This window comes from Salvelinus fontinalis, chromosome 10 (assembly GCF_029448725.1).
Source record: "Salvelinus fontinalis isolate EN_2023a chromosome 10, ASM2944872v1, whole genome shotgun sequence".
Taxonomy (NCBI): Eukaryota; Metazoa; Chordata; class Actinopteri; order Salmoniformes; family Salmonidae; genus Salvelinus; species Salvelinus fontinalis.
Genome location: NC_074674.1, coordinates 29964739 through 29984900, shown reverse-complemented (window position 1 = coordinate 29984900; position 20162 = coordinate 29964739). Strand labels below are relative to the sequence as shown.

The 20162-nt window shown below is 44.0% G+C and overlaps 1 protein-coding gene across 6 annotated transcripts in view; it reads left to right on the top strand.

The window, feature by feature from the left end:
• LOC129863985 (gamma-aminobutyric acid receptor subunit alpha-3-like) overlaps window positions 1-18951 on the top strand; it is a 148846-nt gene extending 129895 nt beyond the window's left edge. For 5 of the 6 annotated variants that reach the window (XM_055936489.1, XM_055936486.1, XM_055936484.1 and 2 more), the window contains 2 exons: window positions 3286-3491; window positions 12330-18951. In XM_055936489.1, the coding sequence (XP_055792464.1) occupies window positions 3286-3491; window positions 12330-12671 (548 nt within the window). In that variant the 3' untranslated portion in view covers window positions 12672-18951. The remainder of the gene's footprint in view (window positions 1-3285; window positions 3492-12329) is intronic. The other variant, XM_055936487.1, reaches the window with a different exon arrangement.
• The last annotated feature ends 1211 nt before the right edge of the window (window positions 18952-20162 follow it).

Below are 20162 nucleotides of genomic sequence, written 5' to 3'. Positions count from 1 at the left end.
GACTGGACAGTCACTTCAACTGCTATTCACAACCAGCCCCTGACTGGACAGTCACTTCAACTGCTATTCACAACCAGCCCCTGCCAACCTCCTGCTCTCTGAGCCATCCACAGGGCTTTAAAACTGTCTTAATATTTTAGGAGAAACTGCTCACTTGTCTCGTATAAAGAGCATGAAAGTTGATGTTTCATTAATCATTTGTTCCCTGGCGGGTTGCCAGGTTGGAGTATCTGGCTGGCGTGACCTGATATTTTGTGTGGATAATCCCTGTATCATTTTCTCATTCACCCAAGTGTAATTTGTGATTTATTGTTTGAGCAGACGTATTACACTGTGGACACAATACAATACAATCTCCAGTGACATTCTGGTTAATTTGCCGATTGATATTTTTTAATTGCCTGATATTCTTTAATATGGGGAGATTGCAACTCCTCTGTTGTTAACATTTGCCAGTTGTCAATATTTTCAACAACTTCAGAACTGATAAAAGACTAACATTAAAATATGCTACAGCTTTGAAGATGGCACAATAAAGTATATGCAACCTGACAAACATAATAATGTATATATAGTTATACACTATATTACAAAGGTATGTGAACACCCCTTCAAATTATTGGATTTGGCTATTTCAGCCACACCCGTTGCTGACAGATGTATAAAATAGATCCATGCAATCTCCATAGACAAATATTGGCAGTAGAATGGCCTTACTGAAGAGCTCAGTGACGTTCAATGTGGAACCATCATAGGGTGCCACCTTTCCAGCAAGTCAGTTTGTCAAATTTCCGCACAGCTAGAGCTGCATTGGTCAACTCTAAGTGCTGTTATTGTAAAATGGGACACACAAGCTCACTGAACGGGACCGCCAAGTGCTGAAGCTCGTAGTGCAAACTGCCTCTGGAAGCATCATCAGCACAAGTTTTGTTCTTCGGGAGTTTAATGAAATGGATTTCCATGGCTGATCAGCCGCACACAAGCCTACGATCACCATGCGCAATGCCAAGCATTGGCTGGAGTGGTGTAAAGCTCGCCGTCATTGGACTCTGGAGAAGTGGAAATGCGTTCTCTGGAGTGATGAATTACGCTTCATCATCTAGCAGTTCCGACTTACGAATCTGGGTTTGGCGGATGCCAGGAGAACGCTACTTTCCCCAATGCATAGTGCCAACTGTAAAGTTTGGTGGCCTGGGGCTGTTTTTCGTGGTTCGGGCTAGGCCCCTTAGTGCCAGTGAAGGGAACGCTAGAGCATACAATGACATTCTAGACGATTCTGTGCTTCCAACTTTGTGGCAACAGTTTGGGGAAGGCCCTTTCCTGTTTCAGCATGACAATGCCCCCGTGCACAAAGCGAGGTCCATACAGAAATGGTTTGTCGAGATTGGTGTGGGAGAACTTGACTGGCCTGCACAGAGCCCTGACTTCAGCCCCATCGAACACTTTTGGGATGAACTGGAACACTGACTGCGGGCATAATCGCCAAGCATCAGTGCCCGACCTCACTAATGCCTTTTTGGCTATAAAAGTCCCCGCAGCAATGTTCCAATGTCTAGTGGAAAGCCTTCCCAGAAGAGTGAAGGCTTTTATAGCAGCAAAGGGGGACCAATTCCATGATTTTGGAATGAGATGTTTGACGAGTAGGTGTCCACATACTTTTGGTCATGTAGTGTATATTCTGCATAAATCAACAGTAAGACCACAAGCCCCACAGGTTCACATTGAGTTGACCTCTTCAGCTGCACAAGTCCATTATTGAAGCCTATATTTATTTTATTTTAACAGATGAGGCAGGTGGGAACAGGCGAAGTGGAATGATTGCTTATATCTGCTTTGATGGACACCCATTCTCTGCTCTCCTATCATTTCATTCTTTAAATTCGCTGAGACATAGAACACAATGCCCGGCGCATGGGCACAATGACTTAGAAAACATGCACATTTCACACAGCAATTGATTTATCCTCTCAAATCTCTTTCTGTGTCGTGATTCAAATCAACATTGGGCCTTACACCTAATAAGAGTATTGCACATCCACATTTGGAATGCCTATTTGCTATGTCTTCTAGCTACTGGTCTAGATGGCCAAATCTAATCTGTTTCTGTTTCAACATTTTGATTGCCTGTGTAATGACATCCATGCTGGCTTTGGAATTTTCCTCAAAACGCTTAAGTGTCAAACAATGCCAGGAAAGTTAAATGAAACCTCATGTGGATATGATGGCTGTGTCACACTGTCAAACATGATGGAGGTAGTCAATACAGACTCCATCACAATGGATGTGGTCAATGGAGGTGGTATTTCCAATCCAATGCCTAGAGCCCCCAGGTAGGCCTCTACCCCACCTACAATCATGGACATTGTGTAGTAGTTGGCATCCCATTCAAGCTGCAGGTCACAGCGAGTGACCCTCACATTTCCATGAGGTGATCAGCCAGCAGGGTTTCCATATCAAGTGCAGCACCACTCTGTCAGGCTGCTGTGTCTGTTCTAAAGCAGCCCCTTCTCTCTCCCATCCACCCATGGCTCCTCGTCCCACTATGAAGTGGTTGTTCCATGTTTCTCCAGACAGATGGCAGGGGACTGCCTAGCCGCCTGCACTGTATCAATACAGGGATTACAGTGTATCATCAGACAAGCTCAGTGGAGCTCTTCTATGGTGCGCCTCCAATCTGCGGTTCTGTGAAACTCATGGAGTCAGTGTAGTAGAGGGATTGGAGAGGTTAGATTGGAGCTGCGTCTTTATCACTAATTCTGCTAACTGAATCGTTTGTTTATATCACAATTGGGTTTTTATGTCCTCACCTTAGCCATATGTCACAGCACGTATTGAATGTTCAAGGATGGCACTTTGTTCTTTACATGACACACAGTTACAGATGTAATATCTTAATTTGATCACCCTGTTGCAGGACAACTTTCCTACAATTTGAGGAAATGTAAAACGTGCAGTGTATTTGAGGTTTAAAAGGCTTCTAAAGCTTGTCATTTCCACTTTATAATTGCAGACATGATTTTCCCTTACAAAAAATGTATCAACCGCTTCAAAAATGTTGATGAATTATAATCCACATAATTCACATTTCCTGATGCTGCAGGATTGTTTTCCTGCTGTAGGAGACTGGCTCAAGTTAAGATCCTAGACCTGTACGTGTACTGTAGTTCAACCCAGTTGGGCCTGTGTGTATTGTACATATGTGTGTGTTTGTGTGTGTGTTTGTCAGTTCATACACTCTCTAATATACCCTATCATTCCCTTTGCCTCTCTTCTTCTTGTCCCCAGGTGTCACCACAGTTCTAACCATGACAACCCTGAGTATCAGTGCCAGGAACTCCCTGCCTAAGGTGGCCTATGCCACAGCTATGGACTGGTTCATGGCGGTATGCTATGCCTTTGTCTTCTCTGCCCTGATAGAGTTTGCCACAGTCAACTACTTTACCAAGCGCAGTTGGGCGTGGGATGGCAAGAAAGAGGCCCAGGAGATGAGGGTGAGTACTGTAGCTACCGGGCCTGGCTCCATTACGTTGAAACACATAGAAACAGTACACCTACGATATATGGAGGTAGTTTCAATACTTCAAACACATAGAAACGGTAGACCTACGATATATGGAGGTAGTTTCAATACTTCAAACACAATACTTCAAACAGTACACCTACAATATATGGAGGTAGTTTCAATACTTCAAACACATAGAAACGGTAGACCTACAATATATGGAGGTAGTTTCAATACTTCAAACACATAGAAACAGTACACCTACAATATATGGAGGTAGTTTCAATACTTCAAACACATAGAAACGGTAGACCTACAATATATGGAGGTAGTTTCAATACTTCAAACACATAGAAACGGTACACCTACAATATATGGAGGTAGTTTCAGTACCTCAAATGTTTAAACAGTATAATGTGGACCCTCACAGATCCCCTAAAAGCCTTGTTCCCTCTTTGTGTGCTTTGCTGGTGTTGTGGAGAAGTACAGTAGCTAATCACAGCTGTCTCCATCTTCATTCATCTGCTAGATGGTGTGTCTGAAATGAAATTCTCAGCTCTCTCCCTCTCCCTCTCTCTAGAGTCAAGTGGCTTTTTGCTTATTCTAGATTATTTGCTCTCTATCTATCCTCCCCTGATAACCTCCTGAAAAATGAGCGTCTTCAGAGCTAATGGCTCAGAGATGCGGCGAGGGAAGCCGTGCAGAGCTCTCATATTGTATTGTAGTGGGAATGAGGAATGATGGTACCTGGGAAACACTGATAGAAAGTCCCATCCCGGCCTCCTGAAGAAGGCAGCCCTAGGTAATCTGTAAAGAGACGCTTTATTTATTCATTAACAGCCCAACAGAGAATCTCTGGGCCTGAACACAGCAGAGTGAGCAGCAGGGGGTGGGGAAGGACAACTCCCAGAGCAGGTATCCTGAACACAGCAGAGTGAGCAGCAGGGGGTGGGGAAGGACAACTCCCAGAGCAGGTATCCTGAACACAGCAGAGTGAGCAGCAGGGGGTGGGGAAGGACAACTCCCAGAGCAGGTATCCTGAACACAGCAGAGTGAGCAGCAGGGGGTGGGGAAGGACAACTCCCAGAGCAGGTATCCTGAACACAGCAGAGTGAGCAGCAGGGGGTGGGGAAGGACAACTCCCAGAGCAGGTATCCTGAACACAGCAGAGTGAGCAGCAGGGGGTGGGGAAGGACAACTCCCAGAGCAGGTATCCTGAACACAGCAGAGTGAGCAGCAGGGGGTGGGGAAGGACAACTCCCAGAGCAGGTATCCTGAACACAGAAAAAACTGTGTATGTCACACACATACAAATTAAAACAGTGTATCTCACACACAGATACACACACAGCACATAAACCCAGTGTACATCCCACACAGAGAGACAGTGCAAGACAGAGGGAGACAGTGAGAGACAGTGATAATTAAGGCATGGGGTTATATGAAGAGCTCATTAAACATTGTGATTTTGACATTCAGGGGCTGTAAAAATGCTTGTAGGCCTTTTAATGCTAGAAAGGTTTGGGGAAGTTTGGATGCAATCAGGGGGGGTGTATCATGCGAGCAGATGTGATGATATTAAAAGTAAGTGGAGAACTCCTGGGAAGTTTTGAAAGTGGAATATCTGAGACTCGATTTAGAAGTCTTCTCTTTAGTCTTTTAAGTGTGCTTCTGTCAGCCCAAGTCAACATGTAGAAATATCTCAGGAGTATGAAGGACTCGCAAACATCAGTCAAACACTCCCATTATTCCTTAAGTTATTTGCAAGTTGACTTGTTTGCCGTCTGGATGATTGGCACCATGGCATATTGCTGACATGAAACCTTCCTGTAGTCACTCGGGGACAGATGATTCTGAAAATTAAAATGCAGTAAGTGGAGACGTGTTTGTCTTTGATGTTTTGTCTTGTTGGCAGCAGCAGCAGGATGTCTGTCCTGTGTTCTGTGAGTTGTGTTGAGCAGGCAGTTTGTGGTTATGGATACATGAGGGTAGGGGTCACTCGAAGAGCGATAGCATGTCCATCACCGTCCCTCAGCTTCAGGAGAACTGAGGGATAAACCGCTGCACGCTTTATCTTCGTTTAAAAGCTTCACAGAGGACGACATGGGTATGAAGTCAGAGTGCAATCAAAAGGTCGTTCCTCAGAGATGGTGGAAGGGCGCTTGGCTGAGTGTCCTGTTGGGGATGGCATTCCTAGTCATCAGATGCTGTGGCTGCAGCCTCCTCTCCTGAGAGGGTCAGACCTCATTGAGAGGCTGTCTCAGTTGATGCTGGGAGTGGACAGCCAGAAGAGGGTCGATGTTAGTTAATTTACCTCAGTGGCTGTGGAGCTCTTCTGACTCTCACTGTTGCACTTTTTTGTCAGACGTGTCCTATTAGACATGCCAGCCCTGTTATCCTGGGCAGCAGCAGTAGCAGCAACTCTTATACAACCTAATGAGGTTTCTCTCTCCTCTCCTCTAGAGGCCCAGGGCGTTACTCAGGGAGTCAGGCACAGACGTGTTGGTCGGTCAGCTTTCTGTCATTATTGACTAATAAGAAATTATTGAATTAGAAACATACACTGAGTATACCAAACAATAGGAACACCTTCCTTAAATTGAGTTGCATTCTTCAGGGCGTGGACTCTACAAGGTGTCGAAAGCGTTCCACATGGATGCTGGCCCATGTTGACTCCAATGCTTACCGCAGTTGTGTTCAAGTTGGCTGGATGTCCTTTTGGTGGTGGACCATTCTTGATACACATGGGAAGCTATTGAGTGTGAAAACCACAGCAGCATTGCAGTTCTTGACTCAAACCGGTGCGTCTGGCACCTCCAGTACTACCATACCCCATTCAAAGACACTCAATTGTCTCAAGGCTTAAAAATCTTTCTTTAACCTGTCTCCTCCCCTTCATCTACACTGATTGAAGTGGATTTGACAAGTGACATCAATATGGGATCATAGATTTCACCTGGATTCACCAGTTCAGTCTGTGTCATGGAAAGAGCAGGTGTTCTTAATGTTTTGTACATAAAGGGTTGGATGTACATTACATTTTACATTTTAAGTCACAGCACAGTAGTTGTAAACAGAACTATTTTGACACCTACTGCAGGAAACGTGTTACATTTCCCCCTGCATAGATTATACTGCGTTATGTTTTGTTGGAGAAAGTATAAGAGGGGGGAGAAGGTGTGAGAGGGGGGAGAAGGTGAGGAAGAGAAGGAAAGAGAGAGCGTGAGAAGGAGGAAGGGAGTGTAGGACATTAGTGCAGAGAGAGGCAGCATTTACCTTGATTAGGGATTTTAGAGCATGTTTAATTCATGCTGACAGACAGTCTGTAACACTCTGCAGCAGTAACGAGGCTGGGCTGCAGTCAGGTCTACGTAGAGCACAGCCACCTCTACAGCTGGCAGCATTCCCAGCAAGCCAGGACGCCTGCACGGAAACACACACAAACACACACATACACACTCACAAGGACACACTTTTCCCCTAACCATGTCTGTGCACAATCCTAGTGTAGCCCCAAATATATCAGTGCGCGCACATACATACATACACACACACACACACACACACACACACACACGCACATGCACACGCACACGCACACGCACACGCACACGCACACGCACACGCACACGCACACGCACACGCACACGCACACACACACACACACACACACACACACACACACACTCATAGCCCCAAGATGTGCTGACACACTCACAGATGGACGGACACATGCGCACACACAGCACAGGATATATAATGTTACTCTTAGCCATAAGACATGCCAACATAGAAACACAGAACCAGCGAGAGGCTGTAAGATACTCTGTGATCCTTGTGTAAACTCACTGCAAGACACTTTCAGCCTTGTGCTTAAAAACACACTCCGATACACAGGCAATATCTCCCAACACTCCCCATTCAGGGCCAAGGAGCTCACACACACACGCACACAAAGGAGCTGATCGTGGACTACAGGAAACGAAGGGGCCGAGCAGGCCCCAACCCACATCGATGGGCTGTAGTGGAGAAGGTCGATAGCTTAAAGTTCCTCAGTGTCCACATCACTAAAGAATAATCATGGTCCACACTCGCCAACACAGTTGTGAAGAGGGCACGACAATTTCTGTTCCCCCTCAGGAGGCCTCAAAAAGTTCAACAGCTGCACCATTGAGAGAATCTTACCTGGCTGCATCACCACTTGGTATGGCCACTGCTTGGCATCCGACAGCAAAGCATTACAGAGGGTAGTGTCTACGGCCCAGTACATCACTATGGCTGAGCTCCCTGCCACCCAGGACCTCTATATCAGGCAGTGTCATTGGAAGACCCTAAAAATTGTCAGACTCAAGCCATCCAATTCATAGACTATTCTCTCGGCTACCGCACGGCAAGCGGTACCGATGCAGCAAGTCTGGAACCAACAGGACCCTGAACAGCTTTCTACCCCCAAGCCATACGACTAAATAGTTAACCAAATAGCTACCTGGACTATTTTCATTGACCCACTTTGCACTAACTATTTTGACTCATCACATACACTGCTGCTACTGCTTATTATCTATCCTGTTGCCAAGTCACTTTATCCCTACCTATATGTACATACTGTACTTACCTCAATTACCTCGTACCCCTGCACATCGACTCAGTACTGGTACCCCGTGTATATAGCCAAGTTATCATTTACTCGTGTTATAATTGTGTATTTATTCCTTGTGTTATAATTTTACTATTTTTCTCTCTACATTTTTTGGGAGGGGCTGTAAGTAAGAATTTCACTGTTAGTCTACACCTGTTGTTTACGAAGCATGTGACAAATACAATTTGATTTGATTTGACACACACACACGCTAAGCAGTCTTCATGTCCCAAGTTTGCTGAAAGCATTCATATAATCACACAAAGTTGGTCTGCCCTCAATACATTTTTGTGTACTGTTGTGTATAGTGTCATGCTATGTTTTGAATAACATTACTTTCCAAACAAAGCCCTGTGCTATGGTTACCTCTGCCTGTATCTCAGACTACATAACTCAGAATGATATTAAGGAGTCCCTCTACACTAGCTGATTGGCAGGTACAGTATTACTAGCAGGGTGTATGTCAAGTTGGTAGGCTGAGAGCAGACCTGATTCTGGGGATAAATTAGCTTAGGTAGCTGTGGTAAGGGTCATGAGACGCTTGTTAATAGTTATCCCTCACTTATGCTGATCTAAGCTGTGGCAATGATATAAGGAGCCCGGGGTGTTGTTGGATCAGGAGGAATCGATACCCTGTGAAAGCCTCAGGGCGTCCAGGGGGCAGCAGCCGACACTGCTGAGAGACTGCCTGTCCACTGATATTGCCATGAGATAGGGCAGAGCCCCAGCCAAGCCCATCAGACAGAGCCCCGGCCCAGCACAGCAGATAGAGCCCCGGCCCAGCCCAGCAAATAGAGCCCCGGCCCAGCTCATCAGATAGAGCCCCGGCCCAGCCCAGCAGATAGAGCCCCGGCCCAGCCCAGCAGATAGAGCCCCGGCCCAGCTCATCAGATAGAGCCCCCGGCCCAGCTCATCAGATAGAGCCCCGGCCCAGCCCATCAGATAAAACCCCGGCCCAGCCCATCAGATAGAGCCCCAGCCCAGCCCAGCCATCATCACAGATAGACAGACAGCATACTCTATCTCTGTTTAACACCATTACTGCTACTTTATTCTGAAGCCCCTCTGGGTGGAATGTTTCCCTGGTAGATTGTTGTTTTGGAATGGATGGTTGTTAAATTGCTGCTGGTGTCCTTTGTGCATTCTGTAGCCTACTATCCATCCATTTAACTCGTACATCTGAGGTGAAATGCAATCCATTACCCGCTGTGTTAGCCCCCCTGACTGGCCTGCTTATCCAATTGGATCGGCCCGTTCTCCTTGATACTGTGGTTTAAGATAAAAATCAATCATAGTGCCCTGGTTGTTCTCTCCCAATTGCCCTTCTTATACGTTGAGCCACACCTTTATGTGCCAGCCAGGTTGGTGCTGATCATTAGTTGATGCAAGCCTGGCAATACTAATGTAATACAGCAATTGGATTAATCAGCTGTAGGTGCATTTTTGACAATTGAAAAAGTATCAGCAGAGGATTCCTTAAGGTATGATTTTGAGATCTAAAACTGTCTCCAACCCATCTGTTTAATATCCCCTTCCCTTCATTCAGTCCCCCTCTCTTAATCTAATCTAATAATCTGGCCTATATTCAGTAGCGTCCCAGTCCTATATTCAGTACAGCCTCAGTCCTGTATTCAGTACAGTCCCAGTCCTATATTCAGTCCAGTCCCAGTACTATATTCAGTACAGTCCCAGTCCTTTATTCAGTACCAGTCCTGTATTCAGTACAGCCCAGTCCTATATTCAGTCCCAGTCCTATATTCAGTCCAGTCCCAGTACTATATTCAGTACAGTCCCAGTACTATATTCAGTACAGCCCCAGTCCTATATTCAGTACAGTCCCAGTACTATATTCAGTACCAGTCCTATATTCAGTGCAGCCCCAGTCCTGTATTCAGAACAGTCCCAGTCAAATATTCAGTACAGCCTCAGTCCTGTATTCAGTACAGTCCCAGTCCTGTACTCAGTACAGTCCCAGTCATATATTCAGTACAGCCAAAATCCTATATTCAGTACAGCCCCAGTCATATATTCAGTACAGCCCCAATCCTATATTCAGTACAGCCCCAGTCATATATTCAGTACAGCCCCAGTCCTATATTCAGTACTGTCCCAGTCCTATATTCAGTCCAGTCCCAGTACTATATTCAGTACAGTCCCAGTCCTATATTCAGTACCAGTCCTGTATTCAGTACAGCCCAGTCCTATATTCAGTACAGTCCCAGTCCTATATTCAGTACCAGTCCTATATTCAGTACAGTCCCAGTACTATATTCAGTACAGCCCCAGTCCTATATTCAGTACAGTCCTAGTCATATATTCAGTACAGTCCCAGTACTATATTCAGTACCAGTCCTATATTCAGTACAGTCCCAGACCTATATTCAGCCCCAGTCCTATATTCTGTACAGTCCCAGTACTATATTCAGTCCCAGTCCTATATTCAGTGCAGCCCCAGTCCTATATTCAGTACCAGTCCTGTATTCAGTGCAGCCCCAGTCCTATATTCAGTCCCAGTCCTATATTCAGTCCAGTCCCAGTCCTATATTCAGTACAGTCCCAGTACTATATTCAGTACAGCCCCAGTCCTATATTCAGTACAGTCCCAGTACTATATTCAGTACCAGTCCTATATTCAGTACAGTCCCAGTCCTATATTCAGTGCAGCCCCAGTCCTATATTAAGTACCAGTCCTATATTCAGTACAGTCCCAGTACTATATTCAGTACAGCCCCAGTCCTATATTCAGTACAGTCCCAGTACTATATTCAGTACAGTCCTATATTCAGTACAGTCCCAGACCTATATTCAGCCCCAGTCCTATATTCAGTACAGTCCCAGTACTATATTCAGTCCCAGTCCTATATTCAGTGCATTCCCAGTCCTATATTCAGTACCAGTCCTGTATTCAGTGCAGCCCCAGTCCTATATTCAGTCCCAGTACTATATTCAGTACAGCCCCAGTCCTATATTCAGTACAGTCCCAGTACTATATTCAATACAGTCCTATATTCAGTCCAGTCCCAGTCCTATATTCAGTGCAGTCCCAGTCCTATATTCAGTACAGTCCCAGTCCTATATTCAGTACAGTCCCAGTACTATATTCAGTACAGTCCTATATTCAGTCCAGTCCCAGTCCTATATTCAGTACAGTCCCAGTACTATATTCAGTACAGTCCCAGTCCTATATTCAGTACCAGTCCTATATTCAGTCCAGTCCCAGTACTATATTCAGTACAGTCCCAGTCCTATATTCAGTACCAGTCCTATATTCAGTCCAGTCCCAGTCCTATATTCAGTACAGTCCCAGTCCTGTATTCAGTACAGTCCCAGTCCTATATTCAGTACAGTCCCAGTCCTATATTCAGTACAGTCCCAGTCCTGTATTCAGTACCAGTCCCAGTCCTATATTCAGTCCAGTCCCAGTCCTATATTCAGTACAGTCCCAGTCCTGTATTCAGTACAGTCCCAGTCCTATATTCAGTCCAGTCCCAGTCCTATATTCAGTACAGTCCCAGTCCTATATTCAGTACAGTCCCAGTCCTATATTCAGTCCCAGTCCTATATTCAGTACAGTCCCAGTCCTACATTCAGTACAGACCAGTCCTCAGAGTGCAGGTTGTCAGACCTGTTTACAGGTGCTCTGCTACTCACCCTGCTCTGCTCTCATCCTACCATTAACTCACCAGTGCCACCAGCCCTACCCACTCCTCTGCTCTGCTCCATTTCTCTCAGTGGTTCAGAAAATAACAAGCTTCTCGGAAATTAAACCATGATATTGCCCATGGACTTAATTTTAGCTCATAAACTTTTGACCCGTGTGCTCTGCAACAAGTCTCTTGCATGCCAGGCCCTGGGGTGGCCCTATTCTCACTGTGAACTATGATGTATGTATATTTTGTTGAGGAGGCTCATGTGATTTGCCACTTATTGGAGCGTAAATGCGTAATGTTCTATGACCCTGGCCTTTTGTCCAGGCTGGGAGGGCTACAGCCCCGATCCCTACGCTGAGTTCTTTCAGCTTGGTTCTGAACCCAATGGTGCAGAATAGGGATGTCATACTGTTCCCATTATGCATCTTGAGCATCATTGCACCCCAAGTCAAAACAGTCCCTGTTTTGTCATTTTGAGAAGAAGGCCTTTGTTAAGTTGATCCAGCCCTGATTTTCTTTGTTTCTCTTCTCTTTACAGAGAAGAGAATCGGCCTCTCTTTCCAAAAAGGCCAATAACACATTCAACATTGTTGGAACTACATACACCATCAACGAGGCAAAGGACCCAGGTTTAATCACCGTCTCCAGGAGTGCCACTACAGCTACACACCACCAACACCACCACCACCACCACCACAGCCACAAGGTTCCTAAAATGGACGACTCATACGTGGAAGCCATAAAGTCCTACAACCGTGTCAGCAGAGTGGACAAGGTCTCACGCATCATCTTCCCTGTGCTGTTCTTCATCTTCAACCTGGTCTATTGGGCCACGTACATCAACAGCAAGCCGCCTCCCAAGTCCACCACCCACAATTAACTCACCACCACTGAATATTAGACTGAGATTGCAAGAGGCCGAGAGATCCACCACATGTTATTGTATCCTTGTTTTGGACTTCATTTTGATATTTGCAAGTCTCAATAGGTCGCAGACAAACATTCTCGTAGATGTGTATGTACATAGTTGAACTATAAATGTAAATTTGTTGTTACCTGATTATTAGTTTGTTTGATAGAATAGCCGGATGGTGTTTTCTCTTCTCTTGACATGATAAAGGGGAGCATGTGTTTGAATCCTTCATGGTAGCTCATTACAGAGGATCAGGTCCTGGTAAATCACTGTGTGTAAACACACAATCTCACACCCACACACACACACACTCACACCATTCACTCTGAATTGCGTCAGGATGCAGCAAGGAAAGCCATTGGCTGCTTGTCGCTATAGCGAGCTCTTATAGCCAGGGGCAGCATGTAGAGTTCCATAGGGACATCATTAATAATCCTCAGTGTCTGCCCTTCTGCTAGCGCTGAATCTCAACAGACCCAACGCAATATCATCTGGAATTGCTTTTGTGTCCTATGGGCCTGCCTGTGTATTTTCCAGTCCAGAGACTCCTATTGTTTTAACAGGCTGAGTATGTTTAAAGAGAAAGAAGCAGTGTGCCTTTTTGAATACCCACATCATCAAGATAAAGCTTTTGTCACACACAAACACATACATACAGTACATACACACACACACAAACACATACATACAGTACATACACACACACAAACACATACATACAGTACATACACACACACAAACACATACATACAGTACATACACACACACAAACACATACATACAGTACATACACACACACAAACACATACATACAGTACATACACACACACAAACACATACATACAGTACATACACACACACAAACACATACATATAGTACATACACACACACAAACACATACATATAGTACACACACACACACATATACATATGGGGACTATATGGTTTAGATCTGTGTGGCGGCTCCCCCTTCTCTCCCTCCACCTACAGCCCATGGTCACTAGGGGACATGGTCACTAGGGGACATGATCACTAAGGGACATGGTCACTATGGGGGCCATGGTCAAAAGGGAACATGGTCACTAGGGGACATGGTCACAAGGGGACATGGTCACTGGGGACATGGTCACTAGGGGACATGGTCACTAGGTGACATGGTCACTAGTGGACATGGTCACTGGAGACATGGTCACTAGGGGACATGGTCACTGGGGACATGGTCACTAGGGGACATGGTCACTAGGGGACATGGTCACTAGGGGACATGATCACTAAGGGACATGGTCACTAGGGGACATGGTCAAAAGGGAACATGGTCACTAGGGGACATGGTCACAAGGGGACATGGTCACTGGGGACATGGTCACTAGGGGACATGGTCACTGGGGACATGGTCACTAGGGGACATGGTTACTAGGGGCATGGTTACTAGGGGACATGGTCACTGGGGACATGGTCACTGGGGACATGGTCACTAGGGGACATGGTCACTGGGGACATGGTCACTAGGGGACATGGTCACTGGGGACATGGTCACTAGGGGACATGGTCACTGGGGACATGGTCACTAGGGGACATGGTTACTAGGGGCATGGTTACTAGGGGACATGGTCACTGGGGACATGGTCACTGGGGACATGGTTACTAGGTGCATGGTTACTAGGGGACATGGTCACTGGAGACATGGTCAAAAGGGAACATGGTCACTAGGGGACATGTTCACTAGGGGACATGGTCACTAGGGGACATGGTCACTAGGGGACATGGTCACTGGGGACATGGTCACTAGGGGACATGGTCACTAGGGGACATGGTCACTGGGGACATGGTCACTATGGGGACATGGTCACTGGGGACATGGTTACTAGGGGCATGGTTACTAGGGGACATGGTCACTAGGGGACATGGTCACTAGGGGACATGTTCACTAAAGGACATGGTCACTAGGGGACATGGTCACTAGGGGACATGGTCACTAGGGGACATGGTCACTGGGGACATGGTCACTGGGGACATGGTTACTAGGGACATGGTTACTAGGGGACATGGTCACTAGGGGACATGGTCACTAGGGGACATGGTCACTGGGGGACATGGTCACTGGGGACATGGTTACTAGGGACATGGTTACTAGGGGACATGATCACTAGGGGACATGTTCACTAAAGGACATGGTCACTAGGGGACATGGTCAGCGAGGTGAAATCTCCAAACACATATCATGCTAAAGGCCTATGTAAGGTAGAGGGGAAGCTGCAGAGAATAGTGAGTCACTACCACTGGATGAAATGTAATCATAATGTGACTGATGCAGCGTTATAAAATATTCTCTCTGTAAATGATCATGTATGGCTTACAAGGGTCAGCCTCAGTGAGCCACATACATGATATATATATATTTTTTTTTTGCTGTTGAAGTGCTTTGAGATTCTATGAAAAGCACTATAGAAGTTTAATGAATTATTATTTTGATTTATAGCTGTCATAGTATTCTGTCACATCATCAGCTCAGACTGACGTCTAATATAGATAACAGTAATATAGACAACATTTATATAGTAACACTTTCATCTGTTAGTTTTGTCAACCATGTTCTATCTATAGTAAATATTCTGGACTTTTCAGGCAGCCCTTTCCTGCAGTCAAATGACCTAGTGGCCTCATGGGAGTCATTCATATTTGTCATAATATCATAATTCATTAACATTATTTCAATAAACCTGATCCAGTGTTTCTAAGTCAAACAGTTTTGTTATATTTCAGTCTTCTGTGATGTATATAAAAAATCATATTGGGATGCAAACTTAAGATGTAATACATTTCAACTATATATCTGACATGGTACAGGTGTCTTCTTTTTGTTAAGCTCATCTCCATGTGTGTGAGGTGAATACTTTTGTTTCAAAGTAGATTTGCTTAAGACTACCCAGAAACACTCTGTGTGACCCTGATTTAGCCCACTGCAGTACAATGGTTAATGGATGTTTTCTGATGAAAGCTTTGACCCTTGTGTTCATTTCTTCATGAGATTGTGATACACGTTTGAGGTCCGATTTAGAAAAGGCTACTTATTTTTGAATATGATCATTTTCCGTGTTGTCTCATTCCCATTCTATAGATTTGGTTTAATTTTGTGTAACTTCTGATTTGCATAACAAAGGCGACTGTGGATAGGAAAACGCATGTTTTGTCCAACATACCACACTGCAGGCTACAAATCATCCGACACGTTGTTACACTGTTTTACACGTCCACATACATAAAGCAGGGGTGAAGGAGAGGCAGATGTTATGCTAAAATATGTTGTGCTCAAATCATCCAGCTTGTGGGTGAAAGTAATGACGTTGCACAGGACTTTTCCCGTGTGTTTCCAGTGTGTTCTGTGATTGTTAAACAGATGACTTGCCCTGAACCCAACATGCAGTATGTTCTCAACCGTCTCTCAAAACAAGACTACGTTCAAAGGAGAAACGCCTTTCGAATGGATAGAATGTGTTAAAAACAAAAACCATGTACAATGTATCAAACATATGCATGACAGTCTGTACTACAACCTTCAGTAATGATATTTGTCATATTGAAATCTAAGGCTTAGTCTTGTATCAGTGTTTCAGTCGCTCACTAAGATACTGTGTAGTATAAAGCTCTGTTGAAGCTGAGGATTTTCCTTCTAGCAGGTTGATAACTACAGGAAGGACACCTATCATCATAAGATCATATATATATAAGGAATATATTTGTATATGAAGACATACATAGTAAATATATTTATGCTAATTAACACATACAATATAAGACATATACATGTTATATATGATATAGCCTATACAGTGTCATAACAAATGTTGATGGGTAGAAACCAATAGACAAACAAATAGACAAATTAATCAAACTAAGGGCAAATACTGTAATTATTCCCAAAAATAATAGTATTAAGTTGTGAATTTCTGTAGTTATTGTGAATACAACTGAAATAGAGAGTTTGTGGAATATAATTAAGTCAAGTTAGTACTTTTTGGTATTGATCAGCTCTGAAACCCCTTCGATGCTATGAGACATTGGTGATGCGTGGCTTCGCAGCAAGATCAGTACCTTGTAGTGTGTACTTTTCATACCTAACTCTGAATGACCGGATGCCTTGTCTGCAATTGATGCTGCTGTACATACTGTACCCTGTTCTCCTGTGATTTAACTGCATGTCCCAAAGCACTGAGGGAGTGGAGACTGCCTCCACATAGAGAGCTCCCAGATGACTATGGACTCTGGCAGTAGCTCTCTGTATTGGCCGTGCTAGTCGTTGCAATCCCGTGTTGAAGCATCTATCCCGTTACTCTCAATGACAGGACCCTGGATGTTAGAGAGCCCTTTCTCCTTTGTCTGCTCACTGCTCAGAAAATTGTAAATGACAGTTGGGATTTCAAGGACATTGTATGTGGACTTGTGTATTAAATAACCATACAAAAGGGTGAGGGGAAAAAAACTTTAAACAGCAAAAAATGAAAAAAATCTGCCCAAGTCATCTGGTGAGTTTTGACATGTGTCTCATTGAAACATAAATCTTGCGCCTCTTGGTGGTTACCTCTGTCATGTGGGCTGTACTCTAGCGCATGCTATTCATTTTGTTAGTGGTGTTCGCACTGTGATTCAATGCAAAAAGAAGGACGGAACAAGGAAATCCTTTTTGGGACAAAACACCGACTGCACAATCTGTGTTGGCATTCTTGATTGCACCAAGGAACAGTCACCTGACACTTGGAGTGTCATTTCTGTGATGTACTGCATACAAATACAAGGACAGCAGATGGAGACTATAGATATTATACAGGAGTGTCCACACTTTTTTATTTAGTGGAGAATGGAGCGGGTGATGTGAATCACCCCACAGCTGAAATACAGTCATGAGTCAATGATGATGAAATGTCTGCCTCAATATGTACCGTTTATGATTTGTTGCCTCAACCATTCAGTATATCTCCATTATTTCCAGATTATTTGCTGTGCCACATGACCTTTTCGAAAAAGAGTAGAGAAATTATGTACACAAGGATATTTCAAAGTTTCATGTTTTGCTCTCAGAGAAATTGGGTTTGGCATTAAAAATATCTGAAGGGCGTTAATTAAGACACAATTTGATAAAGCAGGCGAGTTGTGTGGGAGATTACATTTGCATAGCCAGACCCTGACCTGTTTAACATGCATCGAGGCGTTGATGATGGACATTCTCCATATAATGCGTCAACAGCTGACCCATTCGCATCAGTAAATGATTTAATGGCAGGGGTAAAACACTACTCGATAGTGCATCATTTCAGATGCTCAGCCAAATTATTGCTTACGATAGTCAAGTGACTCTACCATGGATCCTGCACAAGGAGATGTCAACTACAGCTTGGAACTGTGCACAAACAGTATGTTGTCAGACAAGACAAACAGAAGGTCAAAGTCATTCTCTAGTGGTTCACTTCCTGTTCAGTATTGAATTGTATAAGGAGGTGGACCATGTAGTCCATTATATTTAGAGCCAAATAACCTCTCTTTTTTTCTCTGCACGCATTAGAGAAAAGAAGGATGTGTGGAAAATGTGCCATGAATACTTGAGGTTCTACTCTAGAATAGTTTTGACTATAAAGTGGCCAGGTTGCTTTTCCTTGCTATGATAAAAGATACAATCAATTATACACTAAGTACAAGAGTTTTATTCATAACCACAGTTTTCTGACTGTACTAAGTTTGGATTGGTGTACTGCACTGTGAATGCTGCACTATCCCTGTGACCCCAAAGTTAATTAAGCCAAGCACATTTTACATCTTTCATCACAGTGACCTAGTTTCAGGAAACAGTGAGCTTGCATATTTAACCTGTGTGGAAACCTGCGGCTTCTTCTGAATCTTATGTGGCTCTGTCCTGCTGTATTAAAGGATGCAATGATCAAATACAGAATTATTCAACTGATCAGTAGCCAGCATATCTGATGTGAATTGATCTTATTGTTGATATGAAGACAGAGTGACTGCGAGGGGGTTTATTTGACGGCTCGCTGTGTTGCTGTTTTTTTTTGAAAGACTACGGTGTAATGGTGACGTCAATCTGTCAGAGGTGGAGTTGTTTTTTTGTAGAACCCTGACTGAAAATTTAGATTTTTCTCTGTTGTGAAGGTTTGTTTGTGGGGCTAATGACAATAAGGAAATTATGTTTTTAACCTAACTTTGTCCAGGTTTTGGTTGAATAAAGACACAGTACTTTCATTTGCTGCTTGGTCTTCAATTGTCATTGTGAAAGTGATTGAATAAACAATTGAATGCAGTAACCCCATTCTACTTTTTAGTTGCTGACATTAGTATTCAAAGTTGAATATGTACTTCATATAGGCATAACACATTAGGTATGAGGTGTCTATGCTCAATATGGGCCCTTAACTGAGGGAGTATCCATGTTTGCTATTGGAAAGAAGTGATTGAGTGTCTAGACCGATGAAATATGTATTATTGCGATGTCCTATTCTTTTTGAGCCCAGTGTGTACACTGCCTTCAGAATGAGCAGCACTGAGTATCTGTGTGCTGGGTGGATGGACCGCATCCATCTTTAAAAAGGTGTGGACCTTCTGAATCCTCTTTGCCTATCACTCATCTCAAAGAAATCCCATCAAACAAGCAGTAGCACGGTCGGACTGTTTTTCAATCAATACCAACTGCAATACTTGGCCATTTTACATTAAGTAAAATTGTGTGATTTGCTTGAGCTCTTTAAAAGTATTTTTTGTGGTAGTTGAAGAAGTTGACTTAAATGAACCAGGTGATGCCCAGTCAGAAGTTTCGTCATTAAAAGAGAAACATAAATGCTCATTCATACATGAGCTCATGTTAAAACAAATACCATATACGTGAACACTATTTGTATTATCTAACATAAATACGGCAATGCCGTGACATACTGTACTCCTTTTTATAAACTGGGTGGTTCGAGCCCTGAATGATGATTGGCTGACAGCCGTGGTATATCAGACCATATGCCACGGGTATAACATAACATTTATTTTTACTGCTCTAATTACGTTGGTAACCAGTTTATAATAGCAATATGGCACCTCGGGGGTTTGTGGTATATGGCCAATATACAACGGCTAAGGGCTGTATCCAGGCACTCCGTGTTGCGTTGTGCGTAAGAACAGCCCTTAGTCATGGTATATTGGCCATATACCACACCCCCTCGTGCCTTATTGCTTAAATATTCTCCTCTTCAACAGCATGTCATGTTTCAGTATTTTGTTACGAAATAATATTAGAAGGTACTGTATATCCATATACAGTATGTAGGGATTGAGAAAGCACCAGGTCCTTGAGTGTCTATGTGTTTTCATTCGTGTCTCTATGGGAGTGTGTGTGTGTCTGTGTGCACTCTCTTCCCTCAGGCTGCTCATTCATTATGGGGACGTCTGGTCGTCTGCAGGCTGTGTCC